The sequence below is a fragment of the Vulpes vulpes genome, chromosome 1, assembly GCF_048418805.1.
Source record: "Vulpes vulpes isolate BD-2025 chromosome 1, VulVul3, whole genome shotgun sequence".
NCBI lineage: Eukaryota > Metazoa > Chordata > Mammalia > Carnivora > Canidae > Vulpes > Vulpes vulpes.
Genome location: NC_132780.1, coordinates 52,614,767 through 52,634,488, shown reverse-complemented (window position 1 = coordinate 52,634,488; position 19,722 = coordinate 52,614,767). Strand labels below are relative to the sequence as shown.

The 19,722-nt window shown below is 58.6% G+C and overlaps 1 protein-coding gene across 27 annotated transcripts in view; it reads right to left on the bottom strand.

Annotated features, from left to right (window-relative positions):
- Positions 1–2,789: 2,789 nt before the first annotated feature.
- The window catches only part of EPB41L2 (erythrocyte membrane protein band 4.1 like 2), a 194,893-nt gene continuing 177,960 nt past the window's right edge, over positions 2,790–19,722 (bottom strand). For 14 of the 27 annotated variants that reach the window (XM_072764305.1, XM_072764242.1, XM_072764280.1 and 11 more), the window contains 3 exons: positions 19,227–19,325; positions 17,593–17,673; positions 3,549–3,765 (listed from right to left, as the gene is read on the bottom strand). In XM_072764305.1, the coding sequence (XP_072620406.1) occupies positions 3,640–3,765; positions 17,593–17,673; positions 19,227–19,325 (306 nt within the window). In that variant the 3' untranslated portion in view covers positions 3,549–3,639. Of the gene's footprint in view, positions 3,766–11,788; positions 11,865–14,034; positions 14,145–17,592; positions 17,674–19,226; positions 19,326–19,722 lie in introns of those variants that run through there. The other 13 variants (XM_072764362.1, XM_072764387.1, XM_072764402.1 and 10 more) reach the window with 4 other exon arrangements.

Sequence of the window (19,722 nt, the reverse complement as noted above, 5' to 3'; positions counted from 1 at the left end):
CCGAGTGAGCAGGGGGCGCGGGTTAGAGACGCAGCACGGCGAGGACCAGAGCCAGAGCGCGGCCCTGGACCCGGCCCACCTGCCCGCCCCCCTCGCTCGCCCGCCCCCCCCCCCCCCGCTCGCCCCCCCCTCCCGCTCCTGGCGCTTCTCGGCACCGGGCGCTGAAGCTGAGCCTCCGGGTGCACTGGGTGCGTCACGTGAGACCCGACCACTTGGAGACAGTCCCTCCGGGTCTCTCTGCGTCTGATCACGAGGGGCCTCCCCGCGGGGCTCCCAGGCCTCTGCTGGCGCCACGGGGAGGGGGGGGGGACGGTGCCCCACTGGCCCTGGGGGTCTCCTTGCCCCCCGACACCCACGGACAGCGCGGGGCGAGGCTGGGCCGCCAGGGGCTGATGCACGACGCGGCTGCGGGGACCCGGCCACGCACCGGAGGCAGCGCCTGGGGTGGTGTCGCACCCACCAGCACCTCCAGGGACTCAGGCGCAGGCGGTGCTGTGAGCGGAGGGGCCTCCCGGGGGACCAAGCCCCGGTCCTCGGAGCTGAAGGCGCCACCCACAGCCGCACCTGCACAGGGTAACCGCAGCTCAGGGCAGCTGGGGGCGGCTGGGGGCAGCTGGGGGGAGCTGGGAGCGACTGGGGGAGGCTAGGGGCAGCTCGGGGAAGCTCGGGGGTGGCTGGGGGCGGCTGGGGGCGGCTCAGGGCAGCTCTGGGGCAGCTGGGGGGCAGCTGGAGGCAGCTCAAGGGAGCTCAAGGGCAGCTCAAGGGAGCTCGGAGTAGCTCGGGTAGCTGGGGGAGCTCCGGACAGCTCCGGGAGCTCGGGGGCAGCTAGGGGGAGCTCGGGGAAGCTCAGGGGCAGCTCAGGGGCAGCTCGGGGCGTGCTGGCCGTACCCCCGTCCCTGGGTTCCCTTAGAGATCCCTTCCGCCCCGGGGCTCCCAGGCCTCTCCCGGGCCCAGAGGCTCTCAGGGAGGCTCCTACCCCTACTTCGCAAGAACTCCTGTCCCAACTCTTTCCCCAACACGAGGCCTTGGGTAAAATCGCGCTCCTTAGGTTGCCTTTTTTTCTGTGAAAATTCACGGAACAGTAACTGTTGTTACAAGCCACGTAAAGCTGTCCGTGCTGACCTGGCACGTTGGTCGGCAGCCGCGCTGGGACCCCGGCCCCGAGAAAGGAGAGGTGCGCGGGCAGAACGCGACCCCTGGGTGTCCTGCTGCGCCCCGAACAGGCGGACTTACCTGGATTTAATTTGACCAGTTAACAGCCGCGAGCGTTTTCTAGAATTCAGTAGCAACTAAAGAATCAAGGACAGACGCACACGGTCCGACACCAAGAACAGCTTTACCCTGGAGTCTTAGGTTCTCGCGCAACACGGTGTCTGCTGTCATTCAAGTTCACGACCATTGAACCGCGTCCTGGGCGCCCGGCGGGCTCAGCGGTTAGCGCCGCCTTCGGCCCAGGGCGTGACCCCGGGTCCCGGGATCGAGTCCCACGTCGGGCTCCCCACAGGGAGCAGCTCCTGCCTCTGCCTCTGTGTCTCTCATGAGTAAATAAATACAATCTTTAAGTAATAATAAAAATAAAAACACGTTCTGGAAATTAACTTTCTGAGTTGCTTAGCAGCAGGAGGTCTGGATCACTGCGAGGCTCTTGCTTCCCCCCACCACCCGCCCATCAGAAGGGACCCGTGGGTTCATGAGAACCTACGCAGCGCGTGAGTGACAAACACAAAACACACATTCGAAACGTTTTATTTATAATCGGCACCAGGCAGATTAGGAATTCAAGAATTCTTTCCGCTGTTGTTTCGATGATTCAAACCCACGTCCCCAAACCCCGGTCACTAAGGGCAGAGGCTCCTCCTTTCCATCCGGATGATGAGCTTTCTGGGAACCTGATGGGGGCTCAGCCGCGACGTCCACGCGGGGCAGCTGGACGCCCAGCATCTGCGCCTGCGCGGGGGACCCTGTGGAGGGGGATGGGAGGGAGGGGCCGTGGGGGAGGGTGGCGGAGGGGGAGATGGGGAGGGGCCGGAGGCCCGTGGAGTAGGGGGCAGGGGCAGAGGGTGGGCCGTGGGGGAGGGGGTGGTGGCGGAGGGGGCCCGTGGGGGCGGTGGGGGAGGGAGACGGAGGGGAGGGTCCGTGGGGGAGATGGGGAGGGGCCGGGGCCCGTGGGGGAGGGGCAGAGGGCGGGCCGTGGGGGAGGGGGCGCCGTGGGCGGGGCACAGTCGGCCGCCAGGTGGAGCGGGTCCCGTGACCGGGGCGCGCTCCGAGGGCCGCGCATGCGCGGGGCCATGAGGCGAGCGGCTCCGCCCCCTTGGCCTCCGCGCGCCTGCGCAGGCCGTGTTCTCGCGGCGGTTTCCGGCCGCCGTGAGGTGCGGGCCGGGCCGCGAGGACTTGCCGCTCCCACCCGCGCCTGGATCGAGCCGCCGGCCGCGCGCACTCGGGAGGGCGGCGGACCCACGTGCCCTGTGCCCCGGGCCCGGGAGGCCGTTAGGGGCGCAGCCGCCTTCCGGCCGGTGCCTCCTGAGGAACAGTGGAGCCGCCGCCCGGGCCTGAGGGCCGCTCCCGGGATCACAGGGCCTTCGGGACGCGGCGGAGGCCCCGCGCAGGGCGTCGTCGGGGGCGGCCTGGGGCGCTCGGCGGGCTCGCGGCCCGAGGGGACGCCCCGGCAGCGACTGGGCCGAAGCTGCCAGCCCGTGGGCAACCTGTGGGGGCGGCAGCGGCCGCAGGCTGAGGACGGCCCCACCCCCCGCCGGGGACCCGGGAGCGCCCACAGACGAGAAGCGACAGGCTGCGGGAACACAGAGCCTTTATTTCACGGCCGCATCACAGCGGGGCGCTCGGAGTACAGGGGAGGCTGCCAGGACGCGAGGCGGGCACAGGCCCGCACGGCGGTGGGAGCGAAGGAGAGCGCGCCGCCCCGTGGCCGCCGCTGCCGCTCGGCCTCCGCAGCCCTCCGCCCGCCACGGCCCGCCCCGCGCCTGCTCCTACGGGGCCGCCGCACAGCGCACGCGGCCCGCACCAAGCGCCCGGCGCCGGGAAACCTCGTGCCTGGCCGCAAGCACGACGGGCTGGGCCGCCCGGAGGGACGGTCGTGGCGCCTCCTCTCACGTCGAGAGGGCGGGGCTCCACCCGCAGGGCTCGGCCCTCGCCGCAGGTCCCACGGCTCCGCAGTGGAGGCGCCCGAGAGCGAGCCTCAGACGCTAGAGGACCTTCCGTGCAGACCTTCCGGATGCACGGAACGCTCCTGAGCGGCAGCGACGTTTCCTCGGCAGCGTGGCCGCTGTGCTCCGAAGACTCCGCTGTTTACCGTGAGAAGTCGAGGGGAAGCGTCCGAAGGTGGGAAAGCCAGCATTGGGATTAGTCACACAGTTTCCTTTCCGCACAACAGCACCTGTTCAGGTGAACAGCACCTCGCCAGCTGGGCTGGCTTTGTTCACCGTCATCGATCAAAATGAGTGACAAAAAGCAGGTAGTTGTACACTAAACGGGAAACAAAAACAAAACTCCCTAGTTAAAAAAAAAAAAAAAGAATCAAGAATGTTTAGAAGTGGTTATAAAACAAAATAATGTATTAAAATGCGGGGGAACAGGATAGACCAGGGCTGTTAGGTAAGGTTTGGTTGTCGGCATTTTAATTCTTCAGGCTCCTGGTCGGGTTACCGGCGTAGCACGGACTGGCGGCAGTAGGGGGGGCGGCGCGGACACCTGCGAGGGCCGAAGCTCCTCAGGTTCACAAAGTCGAGTGTTGTTTAAAAGATGGGTTCTCTAGGAGGAAAAAAGAGAGAAAGGACTTAAATATTCCAAAGACACAGGCTTGGAAAAGCCCACATAAGTACCGCCTCACCCAATTCCCAGTCGGACCACTGACCGTCACCGTGCCTGGTCCCACAGCGGGGCCACTCCCGTAGGCCAGGACGATGACCCGCCCGGTGCCCTGCGAGCAGACCGGCCCAGGAGCCGCCACGCACGGGTGACCCCGACCTGCACGGTCCCCGAGGGGAAACCGAGGTTGGCTTTTTAAAGCTCGATGCAAGGAAGGAGGAGAAACCAAGTCTGTTTGAGCTCCCTGACGTGAGCGGAAAAGGTGCCTCAGGTGAGGAGAGCAGGGCCGAGGCCGGGTGGGAGCAGGGACACAGACCTTGTGGACGGGGAATCGCCCACAGGGCACAGGAGGTCGGGGGAAGTGTCAGGACCCCTCTGATACCACACCGAGCAGCACACGCTTGGTCTAGCAGCCCGGGGAGGCCACACACGGCTGCACACAGCCCAGAGAGGTGGTACACAACCACACACGGCCCCGGGAGGCCGCACAAGGGCCCAGAGAGATCATACACGGCCGCACACGGCCCAGAGAGGCCACACACAGCTGCACACAGCCTGGGGAGGCTGGCGCAGAAGGCAAGCGAACCCGACGGGGATGGGCTCTGTGAGCTTAAAGCAAAGTGAGACATGAGCCCAAGAAACCCTCAGTCGGAGGAAGGGAGGGACTAAAATGGGAGCAGACCAGGGGGCAGACAGGAAAATAAGGGTGATGTGCTGTTCCCGAAGGAGAAACAGGTTTTGGGAAGGTGACTTTTCACTTAGTTGAGCTGGTCAGACGCCTGGTGGGTGGTGGTGACCCAGCGGGCAGTGCGGTGCTCGTCAAGCTCCTTCCAAGAGACGCCGGCCTCGAAGTCGACTGGAACAGACACAATTAAGTCTTGTTTCCTAGGAAAACCCCTCACTTGCTATGTTAGCCTCCTCTCAGATGCATCTCCTGCCTGTTATGTGCTTGAGGCTGTTTCACTGCTGGTTCCAGGCGGGGGTTGGGCTGGGGGGGACAGAATCAGTGGAGCAAACCCAAAGTCCTCCTGTTTTAGGTTAGTGATTATGAACAGACACCTGGGGGTGGTGATTGGCACCGATAAAAGATCAGTCACTATCACTGACTTGAGGACCTTGCTGGGACCTCAGTCACAGGATCGCCCCCTGCCTTGGGTGAGTGGCTCTGTTCTCCTTGCTCAGTGAACACCCCTTGTTCTTGGAACACAGCCGCCCCCGCAGCCCAGCTTCTATTAGGAAGGAACCTCCTACATCAGCAGTGCCTGCAAAGCCGCAGAAGACGAGGCTTCCGATCCCATTCTCCACGTCCCCGGACACCATGGCACGGTATTTCACGAACCGGCTTTAACCAAAATTAAAACTTCAATTTAGAAAACAAAGCTAAAATTAAACTTGTAAACAGGAACCACAAGTACGTAGGAGTTGAATGAGAAGTCTTGATTTCAAAGAGCTTCAACATTTATTGAAATACATGTGGAGAAAGACGTAGTTGCCCACGTAAACCCGAAGAGCATTTGCTTTCCTGTATTCACAATCAGACCACTAAGAGGTAAAATAAAGCACCTCCCTTTGCCGGGAGTAAGGATCACAAATGATAACCTGCACACGTGCTCGCACTGCACACCGCTGCGGAGTGAAGGTCGCATCACTGCGATTTTAGCAGCAGGCGCATTTTCCCGTTATTCCTCAAGCAGCAGTGAATCACATGCAGCTGAGCAGCGGGCAGCGTGTCAGGACAGCCTGGTGGGCCCTCCCCGCTGATGCAAACGTGGGCACTCGTGGGCTGTGACGGGCGCACCAGCCAACCTCTGCTGCTTCCGGTTCCTGCCGCTACTGAGGTTCTGAGCCCAGGAGGGGGGGCATAGGCCGCAACACCCAAGGCCACTGCTGCACGCTCATCACACATTCACGCTTTTCCTGTTCCGCTCACGTGTATCCACGAGAAGGGGGAAAAAAACGCTTCACGTTTGGTTTTTCACGTTTTGGGTCTAATGACTCCGTCACCCTCTCCGATCCACGGAAGACCGAGCACCCGCTCCTCACACGAGCACCAAGCATGGACACGCTCCTTCCCCAGGGGCGTTCTGTGCTGTGTTCACAGCAGCCCGGACACCCTGTCAGGACCGACCACGCACCTGACTTCCGGCTCCTTCCTTTTGGTGACTGTGATGTCCACCTGGAGTCTGGGGAGGGTGGCGGCGGGGAAGCGCCAGGTTGTGGGGCAGGGGCTGGAGTCCTGGCCCAGGAAGCAAACGCGTCGCCACCCCTCGAGGGGGCCAGGCCAGAGGAGACGCTGACCCCCGGCCTTGTCCGAGCCCGCGGCCCCGTCCCGCAGCCCAAGTCCTCGCAGCCACTGCCCGCCTGCCTACGTCGCCTCAGTCATCACGCACGCTCTCAGGACACTCGGATTTCCTGGATGAGCCCAGGGCCAGCGGGCAGCCGGTCAGATTCAAGCACGGGGTGCCAGGGCTCCAGGGACTGCGCTGGCAGCAGGTGGGCTCCAGGCTGTGGCTCTGCTCCACAACCCACGTGCTCAGCTGCCACGTGCACTCGCAAAACCGGGCCACCCAGCCACGCCGAATTCTGCCAGGTGCTGCAAGCCCCTGCCCAGATGGGAGGCTCGATAAAAATGTAAAAATGCGGTTTTTATAAAAAATAAAAGGATGCAAGAAACCATAACATTTGTTTTCACAGTAAGATTCAGTTACTGTAGGGCAACAGTATAGCCAGAGACCTTAAATATGTGAATAAAGATATTTATGTGAGGAATCCAACTATTTCCTAAATAAAAATAAGAACCAGGTGCCAACTGTTTGGTTTTAAATACAAAGGTTTACGGGCTTCAGTTTCTCATGCTAAACTTTCTTTGCTGGGTTTCCCATTTGCAGATTTGATTTTCATTTTTTAATCCACTTCCGTTGTAAGAAAGGAATCCTGGTGCCAAAAGTGCGAGTAGGATATGTTTCTATTTGGGGGGTGTGCCCGCAGAGTGCAGACAGGGACACCGAATCCAACGTCTTCCTTTCTGGCCAGAGACAGCACGTATCCGAGGAGGCCGGGGAAACGGCTTTGCATCCTCCTTTGCCGGGCCGTGTTACCGCCGTCCAGGCGCCCGGCCTCTTCCGCCCTTGCGTGGCCTGCAGGCCTGTCTCACAGGGGGCGCACCCAGCCCGCGTGCTGCTTCTGCTCCCTAACACACACACGGGCACCATTTCACCTCGAAGACTGAAGTCCGTTCAGAGGTTGCTGGGATCACATCCATTCATTTGTTTCACTTTCAGGAGTCAATTTGAGATGTTCACCCCAAGTTTCTGTTTAAGAAAGGAAAAGCCTACCTTTCCCACAGCCACAATTCCCTCTCTCCAGGGAAGGCCCGTCGCGGCCTCCACCCCGTCACCCGTCAAGGCCCTCACCGGCCTTTGGTAGAGGGTGAGCTCTCCTGATGCCACTGGGCCACTAACCAGGTTTTCTTTAGTCAACGGCAACGTTTCTGTCCGCGCCTCTACATGGCACACTCGAGTTCCTCTACTGGAGGAACTACCACCACCAGCACTTGCAGAACATCCTGTCGGATGAAGACATCGATTTTACCTCATTTTTAAACATGATTATTTTGTGAAATATGGTTTTACTTGTTCACTTAGTTTTAGATCATAGCTGCAACTTCAAAGACACTTTGTACAAAATCAGCTTTTCTAGGATGAAGCGAGTGTTGACGGCACCGCTGGGAGTGTAACTGGAAGGGTTCCCGGCAGGGGCCCCGCGGGCTGCAGCGTGGATTCGGGACGGGCCAGTCCAGCCTGGCCCTGCTGCGAGGCCTGGGCCCCCGGTCCTTGTCCACGCCCTGGGCGGCCGTGAGAACCAACACAAGTAATAAATGGCAAAGCTCCCCAACAAAGCGGGGCACGGAGCGGGCACTCGGTGATTGTTGTATCAATCTCCATACACAGTATCTCAAGTTTTGCCGGGTTCGCTTCCACATTAGGTTCAGTTCTACCCTGCAGGACGCAGGTCCAGCTCCCCCAGCGACAACCGCCCGGCCCAGGTACGTCACCCAGTCCACACGCTTTCCTTCCACCCTGCGCTCCACCGAGGAAGCCGCCCTCCTGAAGGCCGCCTGGCCCAGACACCGAGGCAGGCGACCTGGAGTCAAGTCTGAGCCGCAGTGCTGCCGGGGGCGTCGCGGCCTCTGCCTGCCCAGGTCTGCAGGGAGCCCCACAGCAGCACGCGGGGGACCCGCTCTCGCCGGGCCCTGGCACGGCTCGCCACCCGCCCCATCCTCTGCTCGCCCCTGAGTGCCCGCACCCCGGTGTGGGCGTAGGGCCTTCCCCGCTGCCTTCTGGGGGGTGTCCTGAGGTGCCATCCCAGCCCTTCCTGAAGGCCTTCCCTACACACCATCTTTTCCTCCGCATGCTGTTCTGGGTTTACTCTGTCACAGCGACGATCCTAGTGCTTCAAGCACAAGAGTCTACACTGAAGGAGTCTATGAATGGAGGCAACAGGGACGGACGTGCAAGGCAAGAACCAAGAGCAGGGGTTTGGGAGGGAAAACCCAAACTACTGGATTCTATCATCGGGAAGCAAGCTCTAACTGCCTGTCTTCCCCACCACTTCCACCTGCTGATTTCGGGCGGTTCGCAGGCTCATTTCCTGTCCTCTTGTGAAGGAGCCGCATCTATGCTGTCCTGGGAGGACATGATAGCTTTCCCAAATCTCTGAAATCTCCAAAAGTCTGACAAAGATTTCTCCAATACTTAGTATTTGGCCCTAAGGCGTAAGGTCTTCTGCTTCAGTCTCCTAGGTCTAAGTCTCGTGGGAACGTGACATGAAGGCGTTTCCCAAAATCTTAAAGCTTCTTTTAAGAAATGAATGGGCTAGAAGAGGTCAGTCAGTGCGTTGTATTCTAGCTACACCTCTATCAGGCTTAGGTTCCTAAGATGAGGGGAGTGGACCGTGTCTCTGTAGCATCAGACTCACGTTTAAAAAAACTGCATCAAACCGTTGTTTCAGGAAGAAAACCTTTGAAACCACATATGAACAGAACTCACCAAGTACCCGTCTGGTGTTTGCCTAGAACAGGAGGCTCAGTGGGAATCCAAAGGATTCATCTCTAGACCCAATTCACTAGATTATTAGTAAGTTATTTTACTTTTTTCCCTAACGTTTTTAAATCCAGTATGTTGTTTCCTACTCAGCACGTCTCGATTCCAAACAGCCAGAGGTGAGTACTGGCCACCGTGACGGACGATCCACACACACCTGCCCCACAGCTGACAAAGCTCATGATGCTCGGGAGCAAATAACCCCAGGGCCAACGTGTCCGTGAAGGTGACCCTCATGGGGTTAGGGGTGCCTCACACACGTCTTGGTTACCAGAGCACAATTCCCCCCGAATGCCACCCGCCCCATGTCCAGAAAGCAGCATCTGAGATGACCAACATGAGAGGCTGTCCATACGTGACACCACGCTCCGCTCTGCCCATGGATGGCACTCGCGGGTCCTGAGTACAGGCGCTGATGCAGATTACTTCATTCTCGAGGCTTCTGTTTAAAAAGTGTTGAGAGAGGGCACCCGGGGGGCTCGGGGTGACCCCAGGGTCCCAGGATCGAGTCCCGTTTCGGGCTCCCCGCAGGGAGCCTGCCTCTCCCTCGGCCTGGGTGTCTGGGTCTCTCAAGGAGGAAGAGAGGAACAAATGCTCCTTCCTCACCAGACTGGCAAAGTCTTAAATTCTTTTAAAAAAGTCTTAGGATTTCAGCGTCAGCAAAGGTGTGGGGCAACAGGGATGCTCATAAAGTGCAAGTGGGAGCCTCCCCTCGCAGAACAGATCAGCGGGGGCTCCTCCTCCAAGGCACTCGTCAGCAGGTGCTCGCTTCCTGGCTGGCGTTCCAGCTCATCTTGAAGCCCGGACTCAGAACAGTCAGCTTGAATCCTACGGTCTCCTTCAGAATCCGTGGTTGTGGACACACGACAGCAAGGGAAGCTTCCTGAACGCGCGCTCTCCCGACCCCCTGCACCTACGGGCTGTCCCCACGGCCCAGGTGACTGTACCAGCCCCGCAGGGCACTCGCCCTCGCGGTCAGTCCTCGGGACCCACCCACCCACCCTCTCGGGGCTCCCGTGCTCTGGGGCTCCCAGGGTAGCCTCCCGCCCTCTCCCTACACCGGCCCTGGGGCGGCCTCACTCCCGCCACAGGCATCCTCCCTCCAGGATGCGCGCCCTGACCTTCTGACCTGCCCTTCCTGTGCAGGACCTGCTGAGACTTCTCACAGGGCCTGGCACCTCCAGACACCCCGCCCCCCAAGGGACGCCCCGCCTGCACCTCCTGACACCCCACCCCCACCCCCGTGGACGTCCCACCTGCACCTCTTGACACACTGCCCCCACCCCCGTGGATGCCCCACCTGTACCTCCCGACCTCCCTGCATGGACGCCCTACCTTCACCTCCTGACCTCCCCATGCGGATGCCCCAACTGCACCTCCCGACACCGCCCCCCGGTGAACGCCCCCCCCCCCCGCCCGGCACCTCCTGACCCCTGACCTCCCCCTGCAGATGCTCACCAGCACCTCCTGACGCCCCCTCTGCCCCCGTCCCCGCGCAGACGCCCCACCTGCGTCTTGGACTCCACGTCTCTGGGAACGGCACTGCAGCGCTTACTTATCCTGGGAGTCAGCGGGATGAAGCCCGCTGGCCCCGCGTGTCATAAAGGCCTTCCCCGGAGCCCTGGGAACCACTCCTTAGGGCCTCCCAGCACCCAGTTCGTGACGGCACAGCCAAGGGGCAGGCAGGAGGACCATCACCCACGCAGGATGCAGACTGGCCCCCCACCCCCAGACCCGGGGAGATGCCCCATCGCACGTGCTGCTCAGCCCACCCGGCCAGGCCCAGCCCAGGCCCCCGCCCCCCCCCATCCCAACAGCTTGGCTTTAAGGCAGCTCGGCTGCAAGGAGCAGCCCTGGTTCCGGGCCTGACGTCGCAGGAACCCATGACCCAAGCCTGAGGCCCTGCTCCCCTCCCCGGCCATCGTCTACACGGCCTCACAGCTCTCACGGTCACGGGGCAGGGCAGCCCTCCGCTTCTCTCCATGAGCCCCAGCCCCTGGAGCTTGGCTTGTAAGGGCCTGGTGGGGTGGCCAGGCCTCTGCAGCCCCCCGTCCTCCCTCCCCTCCCCCTTCTAGCCCCCCTCCCCCACCTCCCCCCACGTGTCCTCAACCTGGCCAGGCCTCACTCTGCCCCGCACTCAGGTGCCGGTTCCCGTACCACATCACGTGCAGAACCACAGCTTGTTTCTCTGTTTCTCCCCCCCAACCCCCGCCGTGGACCGCTCCTCGGGAAGGACGACCCGTCTGCTGTTTACCACCTTGACGGTCTGAATGCTCAAGGCCTAGCTCTACCCTCACATGCTGGTACTCGTTTAATATTTCTACAACAGATGAATGGATCTTTCCAAGTTCATCTAGTTTGCTCACCTTCCATGTGAATTTACATTTTACCTGCCCCGATCTGTTTGATGAGGCTGCTTCTAAAGGTCGTCCTGAGATAGGCAAACTTCAAAGGCCGTGCGTGTGCGCGTCTGCGTGGTGCGTGTGCCTCTGCGTGGACACAAGCCCACTGCGAAAATGGGTAGGGTCCTCGGGGTAACAGACAGAACTGATCCCCTCTAAGACTTATTAAAATGCCACAAATCAAACTGCAGTGTTGGCCACACTCACACTGGGCACTAATTTTCATCTTCTGCTCCTGATCAAGTAATGTAACTTAGCAGAAACACCCAATACTTTTGTATTCGTGTGACACCACGTTCACTCATCACCGTGTCAGGAAAGGCCGGCTGTACCGGACGCCCCAGCCGGCCCAGCGTCTCATGGTTTGAGTCTCCATCTCCCAACAGCAGCTAAGAAAGTCCTCAGCCTCGCACATAACACAGCACACCTGTTCAGTCTAGTGGACGTGCTGCTCACACTCACATTTTCAATGATTTCTGCTTGTGGGCCTCTTGAACATCTTGTGTTGAAAACAGCGTCTCACATATAGGGAGTGAGGCTGTGGACAGAAGACGAGCACTGAAAAGTCAGTTGTATCTCCCTAAACCAGCAACAGGGAGAGAAGATTTGTAAGACCTTCTTTGGGTAAAAAATCATACAAGCTTATTGGAAGATATTAAAAAAATACCGACATAACTAGAGATATTTTATGTTTGTGGGAAGAAGTGATCCTTACCACACTGAGCTCCAAACCAGACGCAGTTCCAGTTAAAACACCACCGGGTCATCTCAGAACCAACAATCTGATTCTGAAATTTCTGTGGTACAGAAAGAGCCCAGAACAGACCAGACATCCCTGGAGGAAACACGGCTGGGGAGACACGGCCTACCAGGGACGAAGCCTCATTTTAGAGCTATGGTAACGTGGACGGTACGGCGTCTGAACAGGGACAGACATACAGACTCACAGAACCACCGGGCCCATGAGGTCCCCCCACACACGAGGGACTTGACATGCGACCTGCAGGTGGGGGAGTGACGACAGGCTCAGCACCCAGGGCTGGAGGTGGGGGGGGGGGATGACAGGCTCAGCACCCAGGGCTGGAGGTGAGGGGGGGTGGATGATGATGGGCTCAGCACCCAGGGCTGGAGGTGGTGGTGGGGACGATGGGCTCAACACCCAGGGCTGGAGGTGAGGAGGGGTGGATGACGATGGGCTCAGCACCCAGGGCTGGAAGGCTGGCTATGCCGGCAGGACACGAGCCATCCCCACACAGGAACCATTTCTCATGGACCAAGAGTTGCTATACAGAAGGCGACATTAAGTACGCGAATGACCGCAGCTCTAAACCGCAGGGTACCGGGGGCATGAGCCACAAGGGAAAGCGTGACAGTCCCACGTCGTGACCTCTGCTAGTAAGTGCAGCCAGCGCACCAACATACGGACCCGGACAGCAAAGACCAGCCACAGCCTGAGGCATTTGCAGCAAAGACACCAAGGAAGGGCTGGCGCGTGGACTCTGCCGGGAGCAGCAAGAACCAGAACGCCAGGTGTCCTTCACATCAACCAGTTTGGTCAGAGGGGAGGCGGTGTTGTGGCGGGGGCCACGCCGTCCCCAAGGGGGGACATGTGTGTCCTGCGAGGTGCCATCGACTAACCCATCAGTGTACACATCGCGGTACAAACAGAACGGCAACCCTGGTACACGTGCCAAGCAACAAAACCCACCTCTTCCATGCGCCATCGTGGACGTTAGCAGCACTCAATGGCGGTGATCCCGTCACATGGGAACGGCGTCACCAGCCGGCTGCCGGCACAGAGGTCGTTTCTGACCTGCTGGCATACGTAACAATGTCCTCAACACGCTGGTGGCAAGTCCTCGTGTGCATGTCTGCTTATCTCAGATAAAGGCTCACGGTGGTTTACACGGCAGGCTCACGAGGTGGGTTTTGCCAAACTGTCCCCAGGAAACAGGACCCGTTTAAAAAGCAGCAGGGGATCGTCACCTTCCCTCTCACAGCCTCCCAAACACGAGCTAAAAACAAACTTCGCCGGATGCGTCAGTGAAAACGTACACGCTGAGTTTTTAATTTGTATTTAAGGATAATGAGGCTGAACAGTTTTGATTGTTCACGTAGCTTCTACGTGGTTTGCTGGGTTAATGCTTTGCCCACTATTCACTCATTTGAGACAGAGACACCGAGGGAGCATGAGCAGGGGGAGAGGCAGAGGAAGCTAGGCCCCTGTGGGAGCCGGAGGCGGAACTCGATCCTGGGACCCTGGGGGCACGGCCTGAGCCCAAGGCAGACACTCACCCGCTGAGCCCCAAGTGCTTGATTTCTGGATGTGACACAAGAGTCCACGATCTGTCCCTGACACGGATCCCCCTCTGCACAGTGAACTGTCACTTCATCCTTTAAGTTCTCAAGGTTCACGAGCCACAGCCATCTTTCCTTTACGTGTCACTCCTCACATGTGTTGAGGGCTTTAGGTCAGGCCCCCGTGGTGCCCCTCCCACAAAGTGCCTCCCGTAAGGCAGACATCGGTGAAGACAGCCCCTACCGAGGTCCTAGGCGAACAGGACACCCCAGGGCGTCGCCACAGCTGCCATCCGCGCCCGTCACCACCACATGCGGGGACCTGGGTGATGAGGTCAGGAGCACCGGGCAGAGCCCAGGCACACACGGTGCCAGGCGCAGTGGCCTCCACGCAGGGTGCCGACTCTTACCTTGCCTATTCCTCCCCTTCGTCCAGCTCCGTCTCCTTGTGCACCACCACTCTCGTCACCGACATGTCGGGGTGCTGCTCCCGGGCTTCCCGGATGGCCTGCGCCAGCGCCTGCAGGATCAGGACAGAGCACGGTGAGCCAGGCCCCGGCTACGCCGCTCCTGGGCAGCTCCAGCTCTGGCGCACACGGGAAGCAGGACCGGCCGCAGGCTCGGGCTCATGGTGGCCAACGCTCCGTTGCCCCACACTTCCCACTTTCCAGTCATTTCAAATAATGACCACGTAGAACAGAAGGAACCTGCGCACTCGAGCCGGCCTCGCACTCACCGAGACTGGCAGGACACAGACCCTGAGCTCATATAGTCACCTGCAGCCCGAGGCCACCACTAAGGTCGTGAGGCTCCCGGAGCAGCGGGGAGGCCCTGGGCCCACCTCCACCCCCAGGGCCTGCTGTCCTCCCTCAGGGGCCCCCAGTGCTGGAGGCCAAGTGTTGCGGGAAAGAGCCCCGGACTTCCAGGGCAGCAGCAAGGGGCATACGGCGAGCAGAGTGCAAGAGGCGGCACAGACAGTCCTTCAAGTACAGGTCTCTGCTCCACAGTCAGAACCACCGGGGCGGCAAGGTCAGCAGTCACGCTCGAGGCCACCGCCGTGGGGCTGCGGGCAGGAGCAGGGCACAGGAGCCCCCGCCGGCTCACAGGCTCTTCCAGGAAGCAGCGGAGTTTCTTCGTATTTTATCGGAAGATAAAGTACGTACAAGTGTCGTGACAAAGTGGACAGATCCGCTCCTCTGCGGGAGAGAGGTTTACAGGTGTCCCAGGGGGAGGCGGCGCAGATGGCCCTCAAACTCTAAGAAGACGTCCAGAGCAAGAGGGAAGTCTTGGGGGAAACTATGTGCCTGAACCAAGTGCCCCCCCACCTCATCCTCTTCCTCTGTCGTCTGCCTATGGGGACAAGGGCGCCTCTCATCTGCCGTCTGGCCAACAGAGCCTGCAGCCTCATTCCACACACACGGAGGTAAAGCTGCAGAGACCTGCACAGTTTTATGCCCAAGACGTCACAAGGAAGCCTGGAAGACGCCGAAGGTACTTAGGTCCCCACCAGGGAGCAGGTTGTGGGGCGGGGGGGGGGGGGGGCGGGGAGGGGCAGCAGCAGGGCGGCCCAGAACCGAGGGGGGGACGGGCAATCTGCACGGACGAGCCCCTGTTGCTGTCTGGAGTCTGGTCTGGGAGGAACGGCTGTGCTGGAGCCTGTGCAGGTGCTCACCTCCGCTCCACCCAAGGAGCTGCCCCGTGAAGCACAGAGGGTGACAGGGAAACAAATGATGCCCAGGGGAAGGGGACACGCATGACACACGCCTCGAGTAGCAGGGAAGGAGGGAAAACCGAAAGCCGCCCAATGGTCTCCAAACACATGTGAAATCCGTTCACCGTTAGTTCCGTCACTCTGCAGTATCCGCACGTGAAACGAAATACTGCAAAATGTCAACTTATGAGACAACGGGAGAGATTGTGCGCAAACGATCACATCCTCCTGCCAAACCGGGAGGTTATTTCACGGCAAAGGAGCAGACATGGTGAGGAGCGAGCGCAGTGCCCCGTCCCAGCGCGGAGTGGGTGCACGCGGGGCAGCCGCCGCGACGCAGCCTCTTAAGCACAGGACCCCTGTTGTCTCTGCTGCTCAGAGGGAGGGTTTCTCCCCATGGTTACGATTCTCCTGAGACAGGACAAGGGCTGAAGAAGAGGCCGGGACAGCGCAGACCCCACGCGGAGGGCTTCGGCTGTCGGCAGGAAGTGGTTTCCCCTCTGCCTGTGAACACGTGCGTGGTATCGCTGCAGGCTTTCAGGGGAGGGAGCTTTGTGAGCGCCGGGGACAGGCGCGCCTGAAGCCAGTTACACGGACTCAAGGAGGTCCGTGCGCCTTACAACTACCCACGAACATGTCATGGAAGCTTAGCCCCTCTTCTCTCCTCCGGCATCGGCCCTTTGTCTTCAAATGGGCGGACACGGGACGCACTGAGCAAGGCCATGTTCCTGCAGTCTCGGGTCAGGCTGCGGCCTCCTCCTAAGGGGGGTCAGCAACGGGCGTCCTGCTGGCACTCGCATTTCAGACCCTGTCTTCATCATTTGCTGCTCAGAAGCTGTATTGTCACCACAGGCGGGCCGGCAGGAAGGCACAGAAAACCGGGGAGATCCCTGATGGAGAGCGTGGCCCAGGAAGGCTGGGAGGGCGCACGTCCAGCGGCCAGATGGGCAGCAGAAGCAACAACCTGAAAGGCCTGGATTTCCACTTCCCACCGAAGAGCGCAGGCCCAGGCCTCTCCCCCACAGGGGCCTCTCCCCTACAGGAGAGGCCAGAGGGGAAGGGAGCACTTGCTCTGCCCAGACGGTCCTAGCAGAGCATCCCTCCCCATGCAGAGCGGGAAGCTGGGCCTCCACGGAGTCAGCCAGGTTCCCCGGCAGGCAGGCGGGCCCAGCCAGCTACCCCGAGCCCTTATGACAAAGTCCAAGTTCAGAGGCAGGGCAGCCCTTCTCTGACCTCAGAGCGCACTCAGGGATGAGACACGCAGGAAAGAGGGAAGCCAAGTCATGTTTACGGGGCTCTAGAAAAACATAGTTTTCTTTTTAGGCAGAGAAGAGCATCTCTCTGGTCACACAGAGTGAGCTTTTTTAAAAGTGGGACGTCCTGTTCTCCAAACTCTGTTTCCTGAGCTCCACGTTGCATCAGAGCCAGGCAGCAATCATCTGTTCTGACACCCCAGCCAAGATGCTCAACTGAACGTCTCTAACAACTTAAAGAGTTAGGAGTCTTCCATGTTCTGTCTCCCTTTCTGATATTTCCTACCCATTTCTTCTCCACTTTCCTTTAAAGCAGAGTTAAAGTCACTCTGAAAATCACAAAACAAAAAATTCTCATCAGCTGAAGCCTCGGCCTAAAACTAAAGCTCCTTCCACGTCGCCAGCAGTCCGGCCCTCCTCTCCTGCATTCCTAAGCCACGTACTGCGCTCAGGTAAACAGCAGCTGGAAGCACGATTCTCTTAAGCAGCTTCCGAAGCCACGTATGGGGTTCACTTTGGGGGGGGCCTCAGACTTTTCTCCCGCCCCTTGAAGATAGTAATAATCAGGGGACACACATCAGGTAAATAGCCCAACTTGTCTAACGCTGTAAAAAATACTTTGTGAGTTCCTTAAAGTCGGTCTGAGTCAAACTTGGTGACTTTTCTTAGTGTCATTATGCTGCCATTCAGTTTTTAATCCACAATGGGCCTAAACCCAGGCCCACAAGAATTAACTAATGGTTGCCGGGAATCCTTGCGATTACTTGGACCCGAAAGCGCACGGGAAGCCAGTGGGAAATGAACAGCTGTCACGTGCTGCACTGCTTTGGCCTGAGGGAGGCTCCCGGGACAGGCCATGTCTCGGGTGGGACGCATCTATGCCTAGGAGATGACTCCATCCAGGAGGCACAGGGAGAAGGGGCCAGACACGGGGACACGACCCCACAACACCTGCCAAACCGAGAGACACGGTCACTTTCAGAACCAGAGCCGCGGGTCTTTACCTGGTCATGATCGATGTCTGCATCTCCTGTGATCACGATGCGTTTCTCAATTCTTGTTTCAGATATGCCACCTTTCACAGTCTAAAGGCCATAAAGAAAACAAAATCAAGGAGACAGCACTCATTACAGCACGTCATGCTCATGGGAGGGAAAGGGAGCAACCGCGCCGTGTGGAGAAGACAGGTGTTCCGGAAACTATCTTTAAGCTCAACAGAGATTCCTATTGTTAAAGTTGCAGCATCTGTAAGTCGTCCTCAACTGAAAGCAGCTTTAAAACTGACATATCAAGATTCAGGGCAAATGAAGAGGAGACGGATGCCATTTAATCCAAAAAGTTCCACTGGGACATTGCACTACCATTCCCCTGAGTTTCCGTACCCCCAATCGGCCCATTTGTTAAAACAGGAAAGAAGAAAGGACTCTCTGGTTTATACAGAGTTACAAGGAATCCTAACGATCTGGGTCCCCAGTTTAGGTTTGGGAATTGCTTGGTGTCACCGTTTTGATGGCCTGATTCTCCTACAAATCCACCCGTAATGTTTTCATTTGGTTTAGTGCAGAAGAAAAAAGAGGACTTGGATTTGGTTTAAGGTGAAGATACACGAGGGTGACATAAGGATTTCTGTTCGATGTCTGACCTGACTACAGCCTCTGCATGTCGCCGTGCCTGCCAACAACAACCGTGAGCAGACCTGGGCAGGAGCCCCACCTGAGCGGCCATTTGGTCCATGGCACAGTCTGGGACACGGAGGCTGACGAGAGCATATGGCTGCGAGCTGAGCCCCAAGAGGGACACAGCCAATCTCTACAACCCCCATCAACTATGTACTAGACCACACTGATTGCGCTTTTTTGTGAGAGACCAAGCCGACCACTAGCCTGGACAGCCCCATACGCTTTAAAACGAGCGCCATTACCATCTCGTGTTTACGTGGCACTTTTTTAATTTACAAAGTTTCTGGCTGAAATACAGCATAAAGGATACAATGAAAACCTTTAAGCACTAACAAAACGTGAGAGGTAGATGGAAAAGGAAACGTGGGGAGACAACGCTGGAGTCAGAAATCGGGCGATGGCCACGTGCCTCAGAATTACCGGGGGGCTCGTACGCCCGTCCCAGGCTTTCGGTAGATCGGGCGTGGGGCCGCGGGACGCACGCTCCTAACCAGTCCCGGGAGAGCCTGCTGCTGCTGGTCTGGAGACCACACTCGAGAATCACTGGTCATCTGGTGTCAAACCTTTAGAGAATGAGAATGACCTGGAAAAATGCCCCATCTCCAACATATGAACACCTTAGATCAACGAGGGGAAAATTATGTTCCTTGAACAACTTGCTGAAATCCTGAATGATGGCCTTGCTTGTGTCAGAAGGCTTCGTGTGTACTTGCCAACCTCGTGCTTCCACTGTTCCCATGCTCCCTCTCTGCTCCTGCAGTGCCCTGACCTACAGCTACGCATGACCTGTTTTTATGCCCTTGTACTTCACAAAAGTACATTTGCCAATGGAGCCCAATTTCTTGGATACTTGAAGTCCAGGCACTTTTACTCCACGGGGCTATCACTTTGAGGCAGGTGTAGGAACAAGCAGTTCAGAACAGACCCTGTTGGCAAGGTCCCACCCTGGACTGCCTTACCTTGGTGATGTGCGTTGTGGTCGTTGTCGACACGGACTCAGATGTGATGGTTTGCGCCGTCAGTAATGTCCCGGAGTCACCACCAGCCCCACCATCAATCTTTGGATAGTTGGAGGAAAAATACAAAGTAATGCTTAATTTCCATCATGTGGCCAGAGAAGACCCCTCCCCATCGAACATGCATGCTGTGAGCTCTTCGAGGTCGGCAGTCGGCTTAGCTGCCTGGCCCTTGCATGTCTGTAGCAGTGATTTATGGAGCAGGAGGCTGCTGGTCTTTAAACAGAGTCAAGGCGAAGGCTAAATGCACGTGGAGAGGCAAAGCCCCAGGAGGGAGGGGAAAAAAAGGGAAGAATCAAGTAGAAAATGGGACTAAAAGCTACAAGGGTCATGAGACAGTTAGAATGAAGGCCTCTTGCAGAAGCTGGAAAGAGAAACTAAAGAGCCAGACAGAACAGGGTCCACAGTGGCTGCTAGTGCTGAGTTTGTACATGTTTTC